Source organism: Mustela nigripes, chromosome 2 (genome assembly GCF_022355385.1).
Source record: "Mustela nigripes isolate SB6536 chromosome 2, MUSNIG.SB6536, whole genome shotgun sequence".
In the NCBI taxonomy this organism is placed as follows: Eukaryota; Metazoa; Chordata; class Mammalia; order Carnivora; family Mustelidae; genus Mustela; species Mustela nigripes.
Window position 1 is genome coordinate 142,576,379 of NC_081558.1, and position 22,521 is coordinate 142,598,899.

The following is a 22,521-nucleotide window of genomic DNA, read 5'->3' on the forward strand; positions in this document are numbered from 1 at the left end:
ACAAGGAAGGCTCTCTTTGAACTGACACTTTTAAGACTTGGCAGTTGGTTATTTTGACAGGTTGATTTCACATCATTTACTGCTATGGATCACAGTGACAAATGGCAAAAAAGAACAAGTTTCAAACTAAGGTCTGCAAGGCACAGCCTTCCTCCTCAGGATGCAAAAAACTGGCTTCAAATGTTAAAATCAAAACCCTTGGGGAAGAAGTATAAAATGGTACAAAGCAGAGTCAAATCTAAAGAACTGTTTGTAAATCTGGCAAATTCTTATAAGATTGAGCTACTATTAAGTTGCTTAATTTTTGTCCTGAGATGTTCCCTAGGGCTATCTACTTACCTATAACTTAATCTACCCTAAACAGAATGGAATGGAGAACCATTAAAATTGTAGTTGTGTCTCTGTTTAGGAACAGGTAATAGAAGAAAAATAATTCTGAAATTCAACTCTCAGTATTTAAATAAAATACATATTCGTTTTTCTGTAATAACACAGAAAGAAAACCAATTAATGTGTATGTATGTTTGTATGTATATATATAATTTCCTTAAGGCATAAGTAAACACTAAGTAATTCTTTTTTTTTTTTTTTTTTTTTTTTTTTATTTATTTATTTGTCATAGAGAGAGAAGCGAGAGCAAACACAGGCAGACAGAGTGGCAGGCAGAGGCAGAGGGAGAAGCAGGCTCCCCGCCAAGCAAGGAGCCCGATGTGGGACTCGATCCCAGGACGCTGGGATCATGACCTGAGCCGAAGGCAGCCGCTTAACCAACTGAGCCACCCAGGTGTCCCATCACTAAGTAATTCTTATTATTGATCTACAACTTCAAAAAAGATTCTACCTTTATTATTTTCATTTATTTTCACCCATGATAGTAAAAGGTTTTGATTCTACTTGGTGAAATTTTTATTTGCCTGTTTGAATGTTGCAAAATCTCGCAAATCTTTCAGAGATTTTTATCTGAAAGTTCTAAAAGTAATTACAAATAAGAAAAAGTGATTTAAAAAAAAGTAATTTGATTATATAAATGTATCATTACAGGAAGATTTTTTTTAAAATAAGTGGCTTTGTCCTTTTTTTTTTTCTTTAAGATTTTATTTATTTGAGAGAGAGAGAAAGCACAAGCAGGGGGAGGAGCAGCGGAGGAAGAGAGAGAGAGAGGCAAACTTCCCGCTGACCAAGGAGCCCAACACAGGGCTCAATCCCAGAACCCTGGGACCATGACCAGACCCAAAGGCAGATATTCAACAAACTGAACCACCCAGGTACCCACTACTTTATTTTTAAAAATGGAATTTAAGGGATTAGATGAGAACTCAACCCCACAATAAATTTATTTAAAATATTTTGAATACTGACATTTGTGTATATGTAAAAATAGGCCTACAGATCTCATCAGATTCTTGAGTAGGACAACAGGTTTCCAATGTTATCAATCACAAGTATAAGCACATTTCCATTTTAGTTTTTAAAAATAAGTAGAATAATATCTTAAAGGATTTATCTTTCATAAAATATATTCTGATTCCTTTTAATCCAACTTTAATCAGCAGGAAGGTTGCATGCATATTTTCTAATTAGCAACAGGAAGCTCCTCCACCTACATAAGAAAAAAAAAAAAAAAGGAAAGAAGAAAAAGAAAGAAAAGAAAAGAAAGGACAGAAAGAAGACAAAAGACAGACAGAAATGACCTAAACACTGGGACTGATTTAGCAGGGGCCAACCCCAACCTGACACTTGGTCTCCTCCTCCTTAAACAGTCCTCTGGCACTCTGAGCTCCAGCCCTCTGTGTTCCCTTCAGGTGAATCACCGACAGATTCCTGCAAGTTCAGGAAATGCTCTTCCCCAGTCTACAAATCTCACCTACTCTCAGATGTGAGTCACTTACATTAGCAAGAGAGCAAGTTACTCGAGCTGTTCGGAGCAGGACAATCTCAAAGGACACCCTCGAGGGGCCCAGGGGAGAACCCACTTTCTCCGACAGGGGAGAAAAATGCTTATTTCTCATGCTGTGCGAGAATATCCACTTCTCTGTCAACCATAGTTTCAAAGCTTATTCTTAATTAGAGTTGAGGAGCCTGTTTCAACTTGAAGACACCGTATCAGGTGAATGGACACCCAGACACCGCAATGAAAGGTAAATAAAAAAAAATTTTTTTTTTAATTTTCTTAAAAGCTGTGGCTGATAGGACACATCACTAGACTGTAATTATCCTTCTGCTTAAACCTGAGGTCTGAAGAAAATGTCGAAATGAGAATACTAACTGCATAAGATAATTTAAGTCTTCCCTCTCTGGGAGGCACCACATTCCAAAACAGGGGCCATATGTTCTTCATGAAGCTTCACTGTTTCCAACTGGGGCGGGTGGAAAATGTAAATTATGCATTGTGCCTCCAAACATGGAAACGATGACTTGGAAATCACTTAAGTTTAAGTTAAATTTTTTTTTATCACATTTACTGTATTCAATGAGTAAAATTCATAGTGTCTTCTAATTGTTTCCCAAGACCCATAATATACATTTGTTTCATTCACATTTTTTTTAAAAAGGAGAAACCAAAAGAAAAAAGATGATTTTCTGTCTAAATTGCTTCATTTTGATAAAAACATCTCAATCTTTTCATCGTGCCACAACGAACAGGGCGATCCTCATTCCAATTCCTTCAGAGATCATGTTAAAACACGTCCGGAAAGGCACTGAGAAAACCGCCCGGCTACCAACAAAGGGCTCCAACACCTTAATCTGGCCTCACATTCAAAATGTAAGGTAGCTTTTGCTTCACTGAGAAAAACAAAAAATAAGCATGGAGATTTGAACTTGCTGAATTTATGACAAAGACATGGAAAGATAGGTGAGCTGCAAGTAGGGTGACTTTTGACTCACTATATTAACATTTACCTACTAAGGAACTCAGTATTACTAAAACTGTATGGGGCAGGGAGGGCCATGCACTGATCATATTGTATATCATTATTATCTCTGCCATTCTGAAGTTAACAAAAATCTTTCCTTCTTGAAATTAGGAATCAAGGAGCTTCTCTTAGTCCTTCAGCAATACCCTTTGCTAAGACTATCATTTCCAACACCTACTTGAAGAGTGTTTTTGGTATACGTGGGTGAAGGCAGAGTGGCTGGAGGGATAGCTGGATTCCTGAATACCATATTTAAGGATGTAGGTCAGGGGTGGAGGAGAGGGAAGTAATTAGCAGAAAATCATAACTTTCATGAAGAAGCTAAGGGGAAATTTCCTAACCAGAGACAGTGTGCCGTGAGGAATTACTGCACTCAGGGAAGGGAGTGGGTGAAGGGAGACCAAATGAGAATTGATGTTTTTTCTTTAGGTTACCAGTGTGCATGCCCCCTGTTTTCTGTGCGTGCCTGCTCTTCTTCCTTCCTTGATATCCCAGGGTTTTGCTTCCTTCAAGAACAAAAAATATTTCATACTTTGCCCTTGTACTCAGAAAATGCCACAGAAATTTAACATACAGGAGACAAGAAGAGTCATTTGCTTTTTGTATGCCTCTAAATAGGAAAACACATAAAACTCCCCTCAAAGCCTGTCCTAGTGAGGGCAAGACAGAGTGAGGCAAAATCTAGGTAAAATCACGTGGGAGTAGTCTACAGTCTCTGGGACAGATGCTCTCTGCACAGGCAAGGGACAGTAGTTTGATTTAGGGCAGAAAATCCAGGACCCGCTGCAAAATGTGAAGGGTTTGAAGACTGTGCCAAAGTTATCAGAGTGAGCTGGGCAAGCCTCTTCTCCAAGAGCTCAGTAACATCCGTCACAGTAAAATGTGGGGATCAGATCAGATGGTCATTAGAGGGCCCTTGCACCTCTCCAGTCCCACAGTGCCACTATATATATATATACAAACAAACACACATATACATTAATTGGTTTTCTTTCTGTGTTATTACAGAAAAACAAATATATATTTAATTTAAATACTAATAGTTGAATATCAGAATTATTTTTCTTCTATTACATGTTCCTAAAGAGAGACACAACTACAATTTTAATGGGTCTCCATTCCATTCTGTTTAGGGTAGATTAAGTTATAGGTAAGTATGCTGAGGTACTAGAATTGGTTACCAAGAACCAAGACATGGCTCAAACTAAGGAATACTTGGAGGGGAAACTGGATGGAGCCAAACATGTAAGGAGAACTTATCCTTTCCAATTCTGTCCCAGCCAACTACATAATGCTAATCAAATCCCAACCTCTTTAGGTTCCAGATTCTCTCTCTCCCAAGATGGAGATGAATACAGTTTGTTCCCACTTCCTCAGGTAGAAAGATGTGCACTAATACACACACCAGGGTCACCTGCAGTTCTTGTAGTTGTGACCATCAAAAGAGAGGGGAGAGCAGAGGCAACCATTCTTGTGATTAAAAAGTAGTTGAGATGGGGGGAGGGGTTGAGGGAGGAAAGGGAAAACAAACAATAACAATAAAGGTTTTTTTTTAAAGATTTTATTTACTTATTTGACAGACAGAGATCACAAGTAGACAGAGAGGCAGGCAGAGAGAGAGGAAGGGAAGCAGGCTCCCTGCTGAGCAGAAAACCTGATGCAGGGCTCCCTCCCAAGACCCTGGGACCATGACCTGAGCCAAAGGTAGAGGCTTAACCCACTGAGCAACACAGGCACCAGGAGAAGGCAGAGGCTTTAACCCACTGAGCCACCCAGATGCCCCAACAATAAAGTTTTAACAACAGAATCAATTGAGGGTTGATGGAGGGAGGTGGGTGGGGGGAGGGGCTAGATGGGGGATGGGCATAAAGGAGGGCACTTGTTGTGATGAGCACTGGGGGTTGTATGTAAGTGATAAATCACTGAATTCCACTCCTGAAACCAATATTGCACTGTGTGTTAACTAGAATTTAAATAAAAATTTTAAAAAAAATTATTTTCCAACTAAAGAAAATAAAAACATTTTTTAAAAAATGTAGTTGAGGAGAACCACCTGGAAAACATCAGGGTGAAAAAGAAACAAGACTCAAAACATTCTGCTTCAGGGGCGCCTGGGTGGCTCAGTGGGTTAAAGCCTCTGCCTTCAGCTTGGGTCATGATCTCAGGGTCTTGGGATGGAGCCCCAAGTTGGGCTCTCTGCTCAGCAGGGAGCCTTCCTCCTCCTCACTCTTTCTGCCTGCCTCTCTGCCTACTTGTGATCTCTGTCTGTCAAATAAATAAATAAAATATTTAAAAAAAAAAAAATTCTGTTTCAGACCAAAGGTCAAAGCCAAACTCCTTCCTGACCTGGTTACAATTTATTTTTCTCTTTAAGTAGGCTCCACATTGGGCATGGAGTTCAACAGAGGGCCCAAACTCCTGACCCTGAAATCAAGACCTGAGCTGAGACCAAGAGTCAGATACTTAACTAACTGAACCACCCAGGCGCCCCAACCTGGTGACAATTCATTTCTGTTTTGTTTTGCTTTTGTTTTTTTTTTTTTTTAAGTTTTTTTTTTTTTTTAAGATTTTATCTATTTATTTGAGAGAGAGAGAGAGCATTAGAGGGGAGAGGTCAGAGGGAGAAGCAGACTCCCTGCTGAGAAGTAGCCTAATGTGGGACTCAATCCCAGGGGGACTCCAGGATCATGACCTGAGCTCAAGGCAGATGCTTAACCAACTGAGCCATCCAGGCACCCCTCTGGTGAAAATTTGTAAATACTCTTCCTCCTGATGTAGCAAAAATGGGCAAAATAGAGTTTGTTCTCCATCTTGTACCTAAGTAGCATATTTCATCTTTTATTAACATTCTTATTAACCGAAGATGAAAAAATTTACACTAAAATGCATTCGAAGAAGAGCACTGCTTCACTTGTTAAAAGACATCACATTAAGTCATTTGAATCAATGACTCTTTAATAATGCAATTTCTGAAAACAATTTCTATCATTTTGGAAAGAGAAGGTAACTCCTTAAATGACTTTCTCTAATGTATTAGATAAAACTCATGACACTGCCCTTCTAGCCTTAATACTAAAACAACAATCACAGGGCACCTGAGTGGCTCAGTTGGTTGCGCCACTGCCTTCGGCTTGGGTCGTGATCCCGGAGTCCTCGGAACAAGTCCCACATTGGGCTCCCAGCACTGCAGGGAATCTGCTTCTCCCGCTGACCTCTCTCCTCTCATCTCTCTCTCACTCTCTCAAATAAATAAATGAAATCTTTAAAAAAAATTCATAACACACGTCGATAGCTTAATATATGCTCAAGAGCACTGTGGATTTTAATCCGTATTTTAAATGAAGAAAAAGCTTCACACATCTATAAGATGTATACTGCCATTACCTCCATTTTACAGCTGAGCAAACTGGAGTTGAAAAGGTACCCAAGTAAGCAGCAGAGCTGCGCCCCTGAATCATGTCTATCATCAGGCAGCCAGCCATACTGTGCAAGTTCGGAGTCTGCGCTGTTGGCTATTAGTGACTTCTTTTTGATGCATAGTTTGTAAGCAAAATTATATAGACTTGTGATTTACTTCCTGTACTACTTGACTGTAGAAACTAAATGACTGTCTTGGGTACATGATAGCCCCCACTATGGAGCTACTTTACTTCCTAGTATTTCCAAAAGAGGCATCACATTATAATCAGCACATAAACTCCCAATTTGTGTAGAAGAAGCAACAATGGGGCAGTTAAGAACACAACGCTCCCTGACTTGTGTTCAAATCCAGACTCTTGTCTCTCACTAGATGTGTTAATCTAGGCTCTCACACTCAGCTGTCTGATGAAGGAACCTCTCTAAGATTCAGTTTATTTGAAAAATGGTGGGTGGGGGGATGGGGAGAGGAAGATACTGCTCTTACAAATACCCAGGAAGCACTGAAATAGTTCTGACTATAAACCAAGCACCAATAAAACAATCTATAAGGATCAATGAGGTAATATTGTGGTAATACCCCATTCAATCATCCAATCAATCCAATGATGAATGTTTTACATTAGAGAAAATTCAGGCATAGGTAATCCGCCCAAGTAAATGAAAGATCTCCAACTTGAATCCAATGTCTTTTACTAAATTAAAATGTATCTAAATAATTCAGAACCATCCTATCTGCAAAATAGTATTAGCCAGCATTTGCCAAACCCTCACTCTTACTAATATTGTTGTTGTGCCTCACAAGATAGAAACACAAACACAGACTTCTTCTCTGTTAGCAGAGGAGCATTAGCCAATAGCCTGAACATAATCTCAGGTCAGAGATACTGGCATTCAGCCACCAGAGCAACTCTCCAGAGGACAGACAGTAGGGTCAAACTCTGCAGAAGCCAGTATGAGAGGGCAGCTGAAATGAAATCATGGAAGGTCCCTGCACTAAAGATGCTTCTGATCTAGTTGAAGAAAAGTGGTAACAGAGACCACTTGGACTGTCAGCACTCAGGAGCGTGGCTTCAGGCAGGGAGATGGCAGAAGAGGGGCAAGAAAGGAACACATGGACATGAGCTGCCTCAATACTGCAGGCACCACAGGGCCTGCCACACTCCATTAGGGATGGACGACCTCCCTGCTCAAGCCTCTTCCTCCTTCTACCTACCAGACACAAAGGTTATAAAGGAAACTGAAAAGAAATTATCAGTGGCCTTCTCAAAACGATTTAGATAGACTGGCTAAAAGAAAAATTGGAATAACTACAAAATTATTTGTTTACTGGTTTACTGGATGCTCTTACTAAGATAGTCCTTCACATCATGACTAGGTCCCATGTGGCTACTCAGGGCCCAGAGCAACATATAAGACTTAACTTATCAGAGCTACAATTATTTTTTAGTTGTTCCAACCAAACATTTTAAAGGTCTACACAGCCGAAATTCAAACAAGATACTCTTGCATTGTGTTGAAGTGCCTATGTAGTACTCACACCATATGCAGCAAAAATGAATGAATAAAAGACCAGTGGATGCCGTCAAAACCTAACTACTATATGCAGGCAGCAGAGTATTATGATCACTGTTGAAGAGATATTTCCATTGTATGTATTCAACCCCAATATTCCCCTTTCCCTGAAACATTCTATGCAGTAATATATTCTAAGAACTGAAATTTCTCAAGTGGTAGGCATATTAGGTTGAACTATATGAAAATGCCATTTTGACCTATAAAAATAATATGTCCATGTGGTTCAACCTAATACATCAGCAATAAGGAAGAAGAAATTTTGGAGCTCTTTGAAGAGCATTCATCCCAAATTAAATACACTGCAATTCAATTCTGAAATCCTATAAACCATCCCACAGCTTGTCTTACAAACTCATCAATTTCAGTTAAAAAGGAAAATACTAAGGGAAAATTGGTAAAAATAAGGAAAAGGTTTGGAGCAGGAATCCCATAACAAGGCTCTGGGTCCCCCTAAGGCATGAATAGAAACCCCAAGGAGAGGTCTGACATAGCCCCACCATGAATGAAGTTAGATGTCACAAACTGTAACCCACAGACAAATTTTATGTGGTCTGCCCAGTGGGTTAACAAAATTAATCCATAATTTAAAATTCATGTAATTTTATATAAAAATCCATTTTTCTTATAAATCAGATAGTCTGGTAGCAACTGACCCGCATACTTATGTAACAACAATCCAGAGCCTAAGAGTGGGGCAGCACCCCACAGATCATGCATTCCCCAGCCCTGCTGATTACCTCCCCCCACGCTCCAGCTATTAGCTGTCTTTTATCAGCCTAACAATACTGTTAATGATTTCGCCTTAGACTTGGCTCGCTTTTTCTCACTGACATGACCTATGGGGCTATATTTAAATTTGTAACTCTCCATTCTAGTCTTTTTTCTTAGTGAGCTATTCAGAAACATCAAAGGAGTGTTTGACCAGCCTTCCTCATGGTCTCTGGCCATGTCTTTCATGAGATCAGCTGCCAGTTCCTATTCTCTCAGCCCTCCCTGGATTGTACTCTTTTCCTTCAGATGGTAAAAGAAGATACACATAAAGATAAAAATGGCAGAAATCCACTAAGATCAGATTAGGTCACAGGAGGCCACATTCCATGAGAGCCTAACATTAAAGCGAATGTCTCCTGAGCCTCACACTATGTTGTCAAGTACTATGCTGGAGATAGTAGGATTCAGAGATGTCCAGGCATTCAGGCAAACAGGAAAAATGCAAAGTAGCTAGAGACTTGAACAGCCAGGCTAAAAACCATAAACAGCTAGAAAACCTAGGGACTGAGGAGTGCTGACACAGTACAGGGGGAAACATGGAAGTCTTTGAGAAGAGGTGGCAGATCAGTGAGGCTCAAAAGCCTCCCAGTGGACAAGGGAGAGACAGACCGGGAAGGTCTGGTGCAGGAGTGTGGGAGCTGCCAAGTGGGCAGGTAGACAAGATCATCAGGTCAGCAGGGTACCAAGAGGGTGGCTTGAGAGGTATTCTGTACAGGACAAAAAGCTGGTGAAGGTTATAATGAAAGGAAATATGACAGGCAGAGGAAAGAGAAAACATGGGTGACAAATATTATAATAGTACAAACAGATTACTTATTTCTCCTAGTTGAGCAACTTACCATCTTTATACATCAAACCAGAATTATTTTGATTCAAATATTCCCACTAGTTTGAGAATCACTGTTCTAAAAATAAGGTAATTAATGCCAGTGAGGTTAACAGTAGGAATTGCTTTAAAGAAAATGTTCTCTGTGTGTATGCATGTATGCATATGTGTGTGTTTGCAAACACACATATGTGAAATTAATTATATGTGATGCCAGATCCTTTTATTACATATATATGGGGAGTGGGCAATTTATTTCTTCTTTTTATAAGAGGACAAAATAAGAAACAATGAGGGTTTGATGATAAAAATGTAAAATATCCACTAGCACTGAAGACCTCATTAAGAAGTTTTCAGATTGCTAATAAAGGTAAGGGAGGAATCTGAAAGAGGACTTGTCTCTTAGGAATCAGTCTTTTCTATTAATTTAATTTGTCTGATTAAACTGTGATCTGAAGAATTAGGGTAGCTAACCTGACAGCCATTCTACTGATAGGTATTCTCTTGAGAATATTTACCCTTATCCATAGCTAGAAAACCATAATGATAACCCTATTGGAAAGATGAAGATCACCTCCACCACCATCACCAGGAAGAATAACATTAATTAACTCTTAAGTTTAATGCTTAAGCCATGGAATGACTTTTCTGAAATAAGGAATAGCATCTCATTAAGCTTGTGGAAAACACTCTTCCTTTCTTCAGGATGGTAGCCAAACTAAACTCTTTATCTGGGATCGTAAATTCCGAGAATTTTTTTTTTAAGGAACCAGAAGTTCCTTGAAATATATTTGTCTCCACATACTCATCTGAAACCACTACTCTGGTTATTGAAACTACAGCGTGTAACCTCTCTAACCAGCCTCTTCTATATCAATAATGCAGAATCCAACTTTGCCAAAACAGAAAGTAAAAATGTACACTTCAACTCCGTAAACTGTAAAATTTAACCATATGACTAATAAAAATTGTACTACTGAGCAGAAAAAAACCTATTTGCCCTGCATTACACCCTTATATTATTGTAGTGCTTACAATATAAAATTGACTTTATATATATTATCACATGACATCTCAAAGTACCTTTGGGAGCTAGGCCAGGCATTCACTGCTTTCCTCGTTTCAGAGATGTGTAAGTTTAAGCTCTGAGAGGTAAAATGTTTTGTCCAGGATCACAGACTTAAATACTGAGTCAAAAACTCAATACCTGCCCAGGTCGAAGACACTGGCCAGGCTACTTCTGAGCTTCCAATAATAGAGACAAATGTCAGAACAGAGACCCTCTGGGGTCACTACAATGGAAGCTCATTTCCTGGCTTTGCCTCTCACTGTGGGTGATGTTGGGTAGGTTGTGGAATCTCCCTAATAAGATTCCCCTCCTGTAAAAAGGGAATAACCAGGTTTGGGGATAAGGTTAGGAAGAAGAATTAGACTCAAGCCTTGACTTCATGGAGTTGACTACCCACTTTACATCACTCCCAAATAAATACTTGTAAAGCAAGTGGTCAGGTCAAAAATATGCTAAATCTCAATGTGAACCAAAATACACATAATTTTAAGCTATAGATGTCAAGCACAACTCTAGAAAGAGAACTTTAGAGCAGGACCTGAACAACCTGAATGAATAACTGTGTACTTTGCATTCCAACACCTTTGGGATGGGACTCCAAGCAGGCATTAATGAAGTGCCCAATGATGACAGTCACCTCATTTTATTACAAAAACAAGTAAATTGTATCCAGTGAGATAACTTGTTTCTTTCCCAAGGCCTCCAGCAAAGCTGTTAACAGTGCTGGAAAACCCTCACTCCCTCCCTCTCTCTCAGATTTAAATTGGGAAAGCTTCTTGGGTTAGAGGCAATTCCAAAGGCAAGAGAAGCTGTACCTTTCATCAGAAACGTCCTATTAGATGTTTTTTATGAGTACTTCAGGAAACTGCAGCACTATTACCATTATGAGCTACTGGCTTAGCTAGAAAACGTAGTAGGAAAGTTTTCTTTTCTGTAAGATCTGAAATTCTCACAGTTTTGGATATGAGCCTTTGAAGAACAAACTGGAAGATGGAAGACAAATAGAGGAGACAGATGAAGCCACCAAATAATCACTCCACAAAACGACGAATAGCTACGACCAGGGAGCGGGCACTTACTAGCATTCCCCTTTCATATCTTGGTTGGAAGGGCAATAAGGAGATCCGGCACAGCCAGAGAGAACGAAGGCCCGGCTGTGTCCTAGAAGGGACAGCTGCTGGCTCTTCCTGCTGCGGCAGGTTCCCCCCAGTTAGGTGCAAGGGGCTCGCCAAGCATGCTGAGGTGGAACACAGCAAATCTGAAGAAGGCGGCTATGTGCACAAGGTTAGCAATTCAGCCCTCCTGGATGCAGACCCTTCCCCCAATGCTCCCGTCACCCTTAAAGGGGGACAGCAGAGGGCTGGACGGACATCCAGTCCAAGTCTCGAGTCTCTATTCTACCACTTATAACCTGTCCTTCCCTGGGACCCAGAATCTCATTCTCCCACCAACAAAAGCAGTTTAAGAAGTAGTAAGGTTTTTGCTTAAAGACCCCAGCCCAGGCCTCAGCACAGTGAAAAGATCAACTGTGACAATAATTCTCAGGTGTGAGCTAAGTAAGTTCTCCCACCACTATTTTTCTAGGTTGCTAGGAGGTAAAAGGAAAATCATTTGGAGAGAATGCTAAGCTACGGTCCCTAAAGCAAGAAAATTCAAGACTCAATAGGGAGGGGAACAGAGGAAAAAGAAGAAAAATATATGTATAATTTAAACAGAACATTTGATGATCCATATAGTTCAAATATAGCCACATAAGATTAAATGATAAATGGACCAAAGGTTACAAAATCAGGTATCTGCAGGATCAAACAGGTACTGCTCCCAAAGTGAGGCGGCCCAGGTGTGTCAACAGAGAATGCTGCGGAGAGGGACACGGGAGTGCACTTCCCATCAGGAAGAGGCAGCAAATACCGCTAGAATGCTCATGCTCACTGTTTGCAGATCTCATTTTTCAGGAGATGATCCAAATCCGGGTTCTAATGTGAAATTTCCTGATATTTTCAACATTGCTCAGGTCGAACAAAACGAGATCTCCAGTTTAGAGCACTGGCAGTCTCTGCACCAGCTGGACTGGGGAAAACAAACCTCCCCCTCCCCCACCCCAACTCCTACCCTCCAAAAATAAGCTCCATAAAATCATTCCTCACTTTTATTCCCAGGCAGTCTAATAGAACTGCAGCTTCAGTTTTAATCAGATCTGAGCTGAATGCTGACTCTACCCATTTCCTGCCATGTGAGTCAGGGCAAGGTAATTACGTGTCTGAAACTCGGATCTTCCCACCTGGGGGAGAAAAGGGAATAAAGCACCTGGGTCACTGAACCACTCTGAAGACTGTAGGAAAATTAGCAACTAGTCCAAGGTCTAAGATAAAGGAGACACTTGGAAGGCCTTGGTCCTTTCCCACTACCCGCATTGAAAAAGCCAGCATACAACCAACAACAGCAAAACAGTCAAAGGAGGGTATCAATGGGTGGCAGGAAAAAAAAGAAGAAAGGGAAAGAAAAGAAAAACAAAACAAAACAGGTCTCTAAACCTCGATACCATCTAACCTCAGGAATGGCTGTGAGGCTTGGGCCTACCACAGACATCACATTCCTGAGTGCTTTCATCAGCTCTCAGCAGGGCACCCCCCACCCTCCCTGCCCCGCAAGGCCATAGGTGGCCCAACAGGATTCCCACCCATGAAGGAGGTCCTGGAACCAAGCCATTACTGCCGCTGCAGCCATCCTCACTGGGACACCCTGCAGGAGCTGGGACATGCACGGGGCACACGGCTGCTCTGGAGTCAACCAACCACACGGGGAGCCCTGAAGCTGGAGAACACACAGCTGTCAGAGGAGGCTCGGAGACAACTGCAAGGAAGGGCGAGCTCGGAGAGCTGAGAGATCCGTCAAAGGGCTCCTAATAGGGTGGCTAAGACCACAAACCACATGACACTACCAGGGTGAACAAGGTGGCGAGAACTCGGCTCCCCTTGTGGCCAACCTACCTTTCCCCAAATGCTACTCGTTGTGTCCCTATGAGACGTAACAGGAATGAACAAGACAGCCCCTACCCTGTACAGCTCTGCCAGCTGCCTCATAAACATCCTCACTTTAACCTTGCATACAAGGGACGTAACATCACACTCATGCTATACATGAGGAAATAGAGGGTCAGAAAGCTAGTAGCTAAGAGGGCTGAGCTTGAAAGCTAGCACTCCAGCACACTGCTGCCATACTCAACTAGGAGTAAGGACAAGGGCAAGGAAATATTTTAAATGCCAGGCATTCAGTGGGAAGCATAACAGAATCTTCCACTGGTCGTATGCCTGTCACTCTACCTTCCACCCTTTTCTCTCCTTCCCATCACAGGCACACTTTCTTTGAAATTGTTCCCTCACTTCCTCACCTCACAAACATTACTCTACCCTCTATCAACAGGCCTCTGCCTCTGCCCTACGCCACCCCCCCAAACCGACAAACACGCACAGTACAACACGTGCAGTCCTGGCAAAGATGAACAGTGACCTCTTTGTTAACTGAATCCTATCCAATGGCACTTTGCTCTCCTGTATTACTTGAATTCCCTGCAGGATAAAATGAAACCTAGCTTCTCATTTCTTGAACTTTCTTCTTGATTCACAAGACATTACTTTCCTCTAATAACTGGCCAGCTCTCTGACCCTCCCTCAGGTACTTCCCCTTCCCTAAGAATTCTCTCTGAAAGTATCAACATCAGCTCTGTCCCATTCTCACTCTACTGGATAGGTTCCTCCTGGGTAATCTCATTCCATTCCCACCGCTTATTCTACAATGGGTCCTCTGTTGACCTTAAATGTGTATCACCACCCAGAAGCACTCCTCTGAGCTCCAGACCTGTACCTTCAATCAACTAGCAGATATCACATGAATACATGAGCATCCTCAAATCAAAAATTCCAAAACTGAATTCTATTGAACCTTTATGCAATGCTCCTCTCATTTTGGCCCTAACACCTCAAACACCTGGGAGGCCAATACCCCCTCCCCTCCCTATTCAGCAACATCGGGCTCCAGTTTCCTATCTCTCTATCATTCGATACCATCATCATCCACAGATTACTGCACCTTCTTTGGCCACATTCAGCCTTTCCACATGCTTCTTTCCCATTGGACCTACAGCAAACCTGCCACAATTTCCAGCACCACCGCAGCCACAGAACCTCCCTGACTCCCATTTCCCCTTATCAGGATACATCTTTTTTCTGGGTCCTCCTTAAGGGCTTTCTGTGGTCTCTTGCTGCTGCTTGTGGTTCACCCACTTCTAGACACTGCTCCTCTTCCAGCTGGGTAAACTATATTGGAATTCTTATTATTTAGTAAGGTGTACATGAAGCCAAGAGGGGGTGGGGAGGAAAAACGTGTAACTTGGGAAGAGAGAAATGTAAAAATCAAGATGTGTTTGTTAGGTAAACTTCAGGAAATGTTTCCATGAGAAGCTTGATTCAAAGGGGGGGGGGGGATTTACTGAACCCAAGGATCATTATTATGAAGATTAGAAAACTAAGTGAAAGAAAGAAAGAAAGGAAGGAAGAAAGGAAACTAAGTGCTTCAATCATCCTTCCTGGTAAATGTTGATAAGTAAAAACAAAGCAGAGTTTCACCTTCTTGTCTTGATTTTTAAAATCCTGCAACATTTGCACCCAAAAAGGAAAGATTCTTAAGAGCCCTTATCCTCTATGCTCTTGGACCACCCCTACGTACTACACACTGTAGCAACTGGACATGGTACCTAAATTATCAAAGACAGGATTTGAGTAGGGAGGGGAATCACTAAAAATTTGGGAGCCATTATTTTCCATCTACTACTAATCTAGCACCTAAAAGTCATGTGATACTAGGGAACAGAAAAGAAGGGCAAAGTAGCAGAAAAAGACATTTTAAAAATTTTTTTTAATTAAAAAAAAAAGAAAGAAAGAAACAAGTGCCTCTCCATTTGCTGCCAAATTCTTCAATATACTTCTGCCTGCAAAGTGCTCTTTCCCTGTTGACTCAGCCAATGTAACTGCTTACTCCAGCCAGAAATCTGTGTTGTACTTGAAGGAGATGAGGTTACTTGGGGTCTCTTTGCAGCTGTATAGTATATGAGCAACATCAGGAAAGAGATGAGCAATAGTGTGACTTCCCCTACAGCAAGTCACTCATTCCATAGAACTATCTGACTTTAGCAGCATCCTTACCAACACAGTTCTCAAGATTTCTTCTTTTATCAACACTTCAGAGAAGCCAGAAAACAGAATAGACAGGGCTGTTTGAAGGAGAAGTAGGGGAAATGTTCTAAAGCATTCAATGTTACAGGCATGTATGATCTCAGTTAATCTTTATATATAAGTGTGTGGAATCTGAAGCATGGAAAAGTTCAGGAATTTAGCCAAACGTACATGCCCATCACTCAAACCCAATTAAATTATTCACTCCTAATCATACTTTGAGACTGAATGGAACACAGTTATCACAGAGAAACACAGGGACTTAACAAGACAAACATTCAAACAATATTAAATTGTTAAGGGAAATCTATGTTTGAGGAAAACACAGAAGCCGGCTCACCTAAATTAGAGTCCTGACTGGGATTTTCTAGGTTCTTCAGGGCAATTCCAGAAAGGTAAGGTGACTTGACAGAGATCACACAGCTGGTTAGTGTAAACCCAGAACTAGAACCCCAGAGATTATAAGAATAGGATACTAAAAGTATGTGAGCTTATAAAACACTCTTATTGTCAGTGCTAGATTTAAAAAAAAAAAAAAAAGCATTTTTTACAATAATTTCCAATTGCATATAAGTTCCATCACAGACGCATGCTCAGGCTAGGGGAAAAATGGAATTCAGTAGAAGCAGGGATGGGTGGGACGATGTAAGTGAACACGTCCTGAGCACATTCCTAGACCCGGTTCTGATAACTGTCTTGTGGACTATTTCACATAATCCTTATCCCAATCTTGAAATAGGATGATTACGATTCTCATTTCAGAGAAGAGTCACAGAGTCACAGAGACATTAGTAACTTTCCCACAGCCATACACTGGCATTCAGACAGACAGCTTACACAGAAATGGTCCTTGCTCCATGTCAGGCTGGAAAAGGACACAGAAGTATGCAACTCTCCTGTGGCACAGCTGTTTGTATACAAAGAGCATGCCTTTTCTGAACTGTGAAAGCACATACACGTATTTTTAGAGAAAAGATAGGGGTGTCTGGGTGGCTCAGTTGGTTGGGTATAGGACTCTAGATTTCAACTCAGGTCATGGTCGCATCCCACCCTGGGCTCAGAGGGGAGTCTGTCTGAGAATCTCTCTCCTCCTCTCCCTCTACCCACTCCCGGCCCAGCTCTCTAAAATAAATAAAGCTTAGGAAGGAAGAGAGGGAGGGAGGAAGAGAGGAAGGGAGGCAGGAAGGAGGGAAAGGAGAGTGTAAGGTAGGGAGGGAGGGAGCGAGGGGAGAAGAAAGGAAGGGAGGGAAGAAGGGAGAGAGGGAGGGAGGGAGGGAGAAAGAGAGGAAGGAAGAAAGGAGGCCAGCGGGCAGGCAGGCGGGGAGAGCGATTAAATTACTGTGTTCATAGTCCTTCCAAATCCACTCTCACCCCCCCCCACCCTGCTTTTTTTTTGCCCAGGACTCAAGCCAATAATAACCTATGCCGAACCCTGCCCTCAGTCATCCTCAAGTGTTTCCTGACACGTATTTTTGCTTCCAGTCCATCACAACTAAAGAATGGGGCTCAACCTGACACTTGCAAAACTACCAGGTAAGCCATAGGGAGAAAAAACGCACAGAAAAATCTTCCTTGATCAATAACTGTTATTTATACTGTATGAAAATTTGGGGTTTTATTGGCCACCAAACCAATTAGCAAAATACATCAGCATTTAGCCTGGTCTTTCATTAAATATAAAACAGGGTAGGACAGCATCACCGAGAGCAATTTAACTTGCTATTACATAATTCTAAGCTTTGTTCCATCTACAGACGTCTCAAAAAGGGACAAGAAAGATTAACATTTGTGGAAGATTTTTATACCCAAACTAAAGTACCTACTACTTTCCAGGTATAATAATGTAAAAACTAAGGTTCACTGAGGTTTTCCAGGAGGCCAAAGACCACATCTTCCTCCTCTCCTGGGGAACTATTTCAACAATGACCACACAAGGGCAGCTGTGCCATGCTGTCTAGTGACACCCTATAATTTGCACGACCCGTGTGTTTCATTCCTACCAGGCAGGTAGAGCAGTGACATATTGTTGATAATTTCACATTTTGTGCCAAAGAGGGACACACCCCAATGAGCAATAATGTAGCTACACCGAAAGCAAAAGGACCAAGATTCTTCACCACTCTATCATTCCTACCGTGACTGCAATTGAGACAAATTGTAGTTAATGACATAAGTTACAGAGTGAACATCTACTAAGTACTAGAGACTGTGCTGGAAATAATGTTTGCAGAGAATTTAACTCTTGGGAGATCTGGCAAAATGGCTACAGTTTGTTCTCTTTTACAAAGCTATGAAGTGACTAAACCAGCACGGTCAAATGGGACTTTCTGCTACATCCCACCGCCTCAACACCTGTACAATACTTCTCTCATACATGTGCTGCCACCAAATGTTAATTTACTGTAGAACTAGAGTTCCATGTCATTGCCTTTGTTGATATAATTTAAAAGGAGTTGGTGGAGGAAGAGCAGGAGAGAAATCTGCACCCTCAACTGTTATTCTTTATCAAGCTCTGAGCTAAATAATCCAGGTAATAATAATGTCCTAGTAAACAAGGAGTGTGTGAGAAAATAGCCTTTACACTGTAAAAACACCTTCTAATTTTTCTTAATTGGATCACCAAGCTACCTGTCATTAAAAACCTTCCCTAACTATGCCAAGTTTTTTTATTGACAGTGAAGACAACATGATAAAATCGGCCTGGGTGAAGAGAGCCACATACTTTTAATGGCCATTGTTCCTGAGCAGAATTCTGTGCACAGAAAGACTTCTGAGCACACCAACTAGCTCTGGAAAAACTGGGGGCAATGACACAGAAGAGAAGAAATAAAAGGCGTGACTGGCAAAGAAGAAAATAACATAGACTTGCTTCTTTAAAAAATCAATTAGAGAAAATTCTCTATATGAAGTTTGGAGCCTTCCAGAGCAACTCACAGACAACAAACCAATATTTCCCTCTCTTCTACCATATTATTTCATAAAATAACCCATAACAAGTTTAACCACTAATTTGCTTAAGCTGCAATATAAATGTGGAATTTGTGAATGAAGAAACAACCAAGCCAAGGCTTATCCTACTGAATTAGAAAGTCCTGTATTCCAATTTGTTAGTCCTATACATAAACTAAGGAAGCAAATACTAGGAGGTGACATAATCAACAGGCTGAACATCAGACTCGCAAAGCCACAGTAACCACAGTGGAACAAGGTCACTTGCGCTTAATATTTACAAGTTAGGAGACAGAGTATTTGTTAAGTACTATTTTTGACATTCTGATTTAAGACTCCATCTATAATAATAATCATAAATGATCAATAAATCATCATTGAATAAGAGTGCTTCTTCATACAATTAAAACTTTAAAACAGAATGACATACTGAGCAGACACACTAGCCATAACAAATGCTGGGAAGTGTGGATCTTTCCACCCCACCGTGGCCATGCACTGCCGTGAGGCAACATTGGGCTTAAAATAGTCCAAGGTGAGCATGCTACAGTTGGTGAACCGTTCTATTCATACTTACAATGGCTTTGAAAACCATTTGTTAATTGCCGTTAAGCACAGCCATCGTATCAGGATAGATGTGGCTGCCCCTTTCCAGTCTGTGTCCCTTGGCTGGACCACTGATCCTGATTAAAACTGACTTGTCCTCTCTCGATTTCCCACAGGGTTCTATCCTGGGTTAGAAGAAAGTGTCTGTTAATAGTTTAATTTAGGAAATTAATTCAAGCACTTTTTCAACCCAGGTAAAACTGCACATCTTGAAAAGCTTCTCATAACAGGATGTTGATGGGGATCTTGTGGCACAGAAGCAGCCAAGAGTCCAACATTTCATTAAGTTAAAATAGGCTTGAATGATACTGTTCAAGACAATATTTGAAACTGGCAACAGTAATGTAGATGGCAGCTGAATCAGGCATTTTAAACTTATAAAGCTCAATAATACTATGGGTCTCATCATAACAGGCTAGTCCAGGTATAAATTACTAGCCTGTGTAAGGATATTTCTGCCAGGAAAACCGGTTTTTAAAAACACTTGTAGCGGCGAATAAAAGGAAAAGAATTAGAAAGAGTACAAGGTTATTTGGGAAGAGTCTACCCTTAAATTTTAGGCAGCAATTTAAGAACCTGCTTTTGAATTATAATCATCAAACTATCTCCCCTGTTTCGTTTCTTCAAAGAAGGTAACCAAAATAGATACTACACTGCCTGTTATATAAGGAAATGAGACAAAATTAGTGTTGTTACCTCTAAAATAATATCGTTCCAAAACATAACTGTCATTATCATAAACACGATTAATTAGTGACAAGTAAAACTTCAGTAATGACCTTCTTCTAAACTTACACCCAAAAAAGTTCATTCGAAAATTGGGTTAGTCCAGGTTTAAAAGAAAAAAAAAAAAAAAAGCTGATAACAAAATATAACTGGATGGACACAAGATTTATTGGGGGATATGCTTGCAAGAGGTTGCAGACAGAAAAGCAAGCCCAGCCCCTGTGCAGGAAAAAGGAGCAAGGAGGTCAAGTGGGAAGGTTCACACTACAGTGCAATATGAAGGAAGTTTTCACCAGCTTGAGGAGTCTTCTGGCCAAAGTCATTTGTCAAAAGAAACTCTTCTGTCCCAGGAAAAGTCTTGTCTTAGTATCCTTCCTGTGTTCAGTTACTGACTTAAGAGCAGCTCTTGGGAAGCATCCATGAGCAAGAAAATGGTGGCCGACTCAGCCCTGAGCTAGAGCTGCCTGTGGATTTTGCTCTCCTCAGCAGGAGATGCACAAGACCCATTTTCATGGCTGCCACATAAATAAGAGGCTCACACACCATGTTCCTGATTATGTGATAGAGTGGTATGGCATGGGCCTTTAACAATATGAACTAAAAACTCAAAAAAAAAAAAAAAAAAAAGTAAAAGGTTTAAAATTCTTATCTAAGTTCAATAGATATAATGTAGGCTTGTAAACAAAAATAGGTATAAGCCTAGAACGGTTTTTGACAAATTGCTCTCCATGATAATAATCTTATATGTTAACAACTATTTTCTTTTGTTTCTATTCCTGACAATGGTCCCCACTAAAGGCTCTTACATTCTATAAGCAAGCCATGGGCAAAAAAATCATCCAGTAGTTCTACTGTCTCAATCGCTGATGATTAAGCAGCTTAAAACCAAGAACAGCCAGTGCTAGCCCTTTTATTTTCATTACAGGAAAATCCAATTTTCTGCCCCCAGATTTCTTTGATTCTATTTGTAATGATATCAAACACTAAATTAAAAATCAGGATAATTGGCACTGGAATATTAATCTTCATTTTCAAAAGACTGGCATGAAGAACCAGAAATACCACATTTTACACTCAAGGGACCTCAGCATGTATGTGTCTGGGGAAAGGGAATGAAAGGACTGGGGAGAGAGGCCACCAACACTGGGGCCACTCAAAACAGTAAAAATGCACTACAGTAACTATTTAAATTGCTAAGACGTTTTTTAATTTGCCCAAAACAGCGATGGCCTGTAAGGGAGGCTAGTAGTCTGCACAGCACACATGAGAAGCTCTGACATCCCATCTCCCCACTTCTCTTACAGATAATGAGCTGCACAGCCAAGGGAGTCACGCTTCAAGTAACATGAGTGATGGACTCGGAAAGAACACCACTGTTAACAAGTTTGACACGATCGTCTTGCCTGTGCTTTACCTCATTATATTTGTGGCAAGCATCCTGCTGAATGGTCTAGCAGTGTGGATCTTCTTCCACATTAGGAATAAAACCAGCTTCATATTTTATCTCAAGAACATAGTGGTTGCTGACCTCATCATGACGCTGACATTTCCATTTCGAATAGTGCATGACGCAGGATTCGGACCTTGGTACTTCAAGTTTATCCTCTGCCGATACACTTCAGTTTTGTTTTACGCGAACATGTATACATCCATCGTATTTCTTGGGCTCATAAGCATCGATCGCTATCTGAAGGTGGTCAAGCCGTTTGGGGACTCTCGCATGTACAGCATAACTTTCACAAAGGTTTTATCTATTTGTGTTTGGGTGGTTATGGCTGTTCTGTCCTTGCCTAACATCATTCTAACAAATGGCCAACTAACCAAGGAAAACATTCACGACTGCATGAAACTCAAAAGTCCCTTGGGAGTCAAATGGCACGAAGCCGTCATTTACGTCAACAGCTGCCTGTTCGTGGCTGTGCTGGTGATCCTGATCGGATGTTACATAGCCATATCCAGGTACATCCATAAATCCAGCAGGCAATTTATAAGCCAGTCAAGCCGAAAGCGGAAGCATAACCAGAGCATACGGGTGGTGGTGGCGGTGTTCTTTACCTGCTTTCTACCCTATCACTTGTGTAGAATTCCTTTTACTTTCAGCCACTTAGACAGACATTTAGATGAATCTGCACACCAAATTCTGTATTACTGCAAAGAAATGACACTTTTCTTGTCTGCATGCAATGTGTGCCTGGATCCAATAATTTACTTTTTCATGTGTAGGTCATTTTCAAGAAGGCTATTCAAGAAATCAAATATCAGAACCAGGAGCGAAAGCATCAGGTCACTGCAAAGTGTCAGAAGATCGGAAGTCCGCATATATTATGATTATACAGACGTGTAGGAGTTACAAAGGCCATGAGGCCTCCTTATTGGTTGAAGTCCGAGTGTACAGAATGTAAATAAAGGTTTCTTTTGATTATCCTCGTGTCA

At 40.9% G+C, this 22,521-nt stretch overlaps 2 protein-coding genes across 3 annotated transcripts in view; one reads left to right on the forward strand and one right to left on the reverse strand.

Moving 5' to 3' along the window:
* The window catches only part of MED12L (mediator complex subunit 12L), a 323,861-nt gene that overhangs the window by 101,304 nt on the left and 200,036 nt on the right, over positions 1-22,521 (reverse strand). The window lies entirely within an intron of this gene.
* On the forward strand, positions 1,557-22,510 carry GPR87 (G protein-coupled receptor 87). Of its 2 annotated transcripts, XM_059388080.1 has the most exons (4): positions 1,557-2,138; positions 17,209-17,340; positions 21,393-22,047; positions 22,312-22,510. In XM_059388080.1, the coding sequence occupies exons 2-4, from the start codon at positions 17,307-17,309 to the stop codon at positions 22,430-22,432; spliced, it is 810 nt and encodes a 269-aa protein (XP_059244063.1). In that variant the 5' UTR covers positions 1,557-2,138; positions 17,209-17,306; the 3' UTR covers positions 22,433-22,510. The 2 variants fall into 2 exon arrangements, with proteins under 2 accessions (XP_059244063.1, XP_059244062.1); XM_059388079.1 differs by having other exon boundaries at positions 21,393-22,510.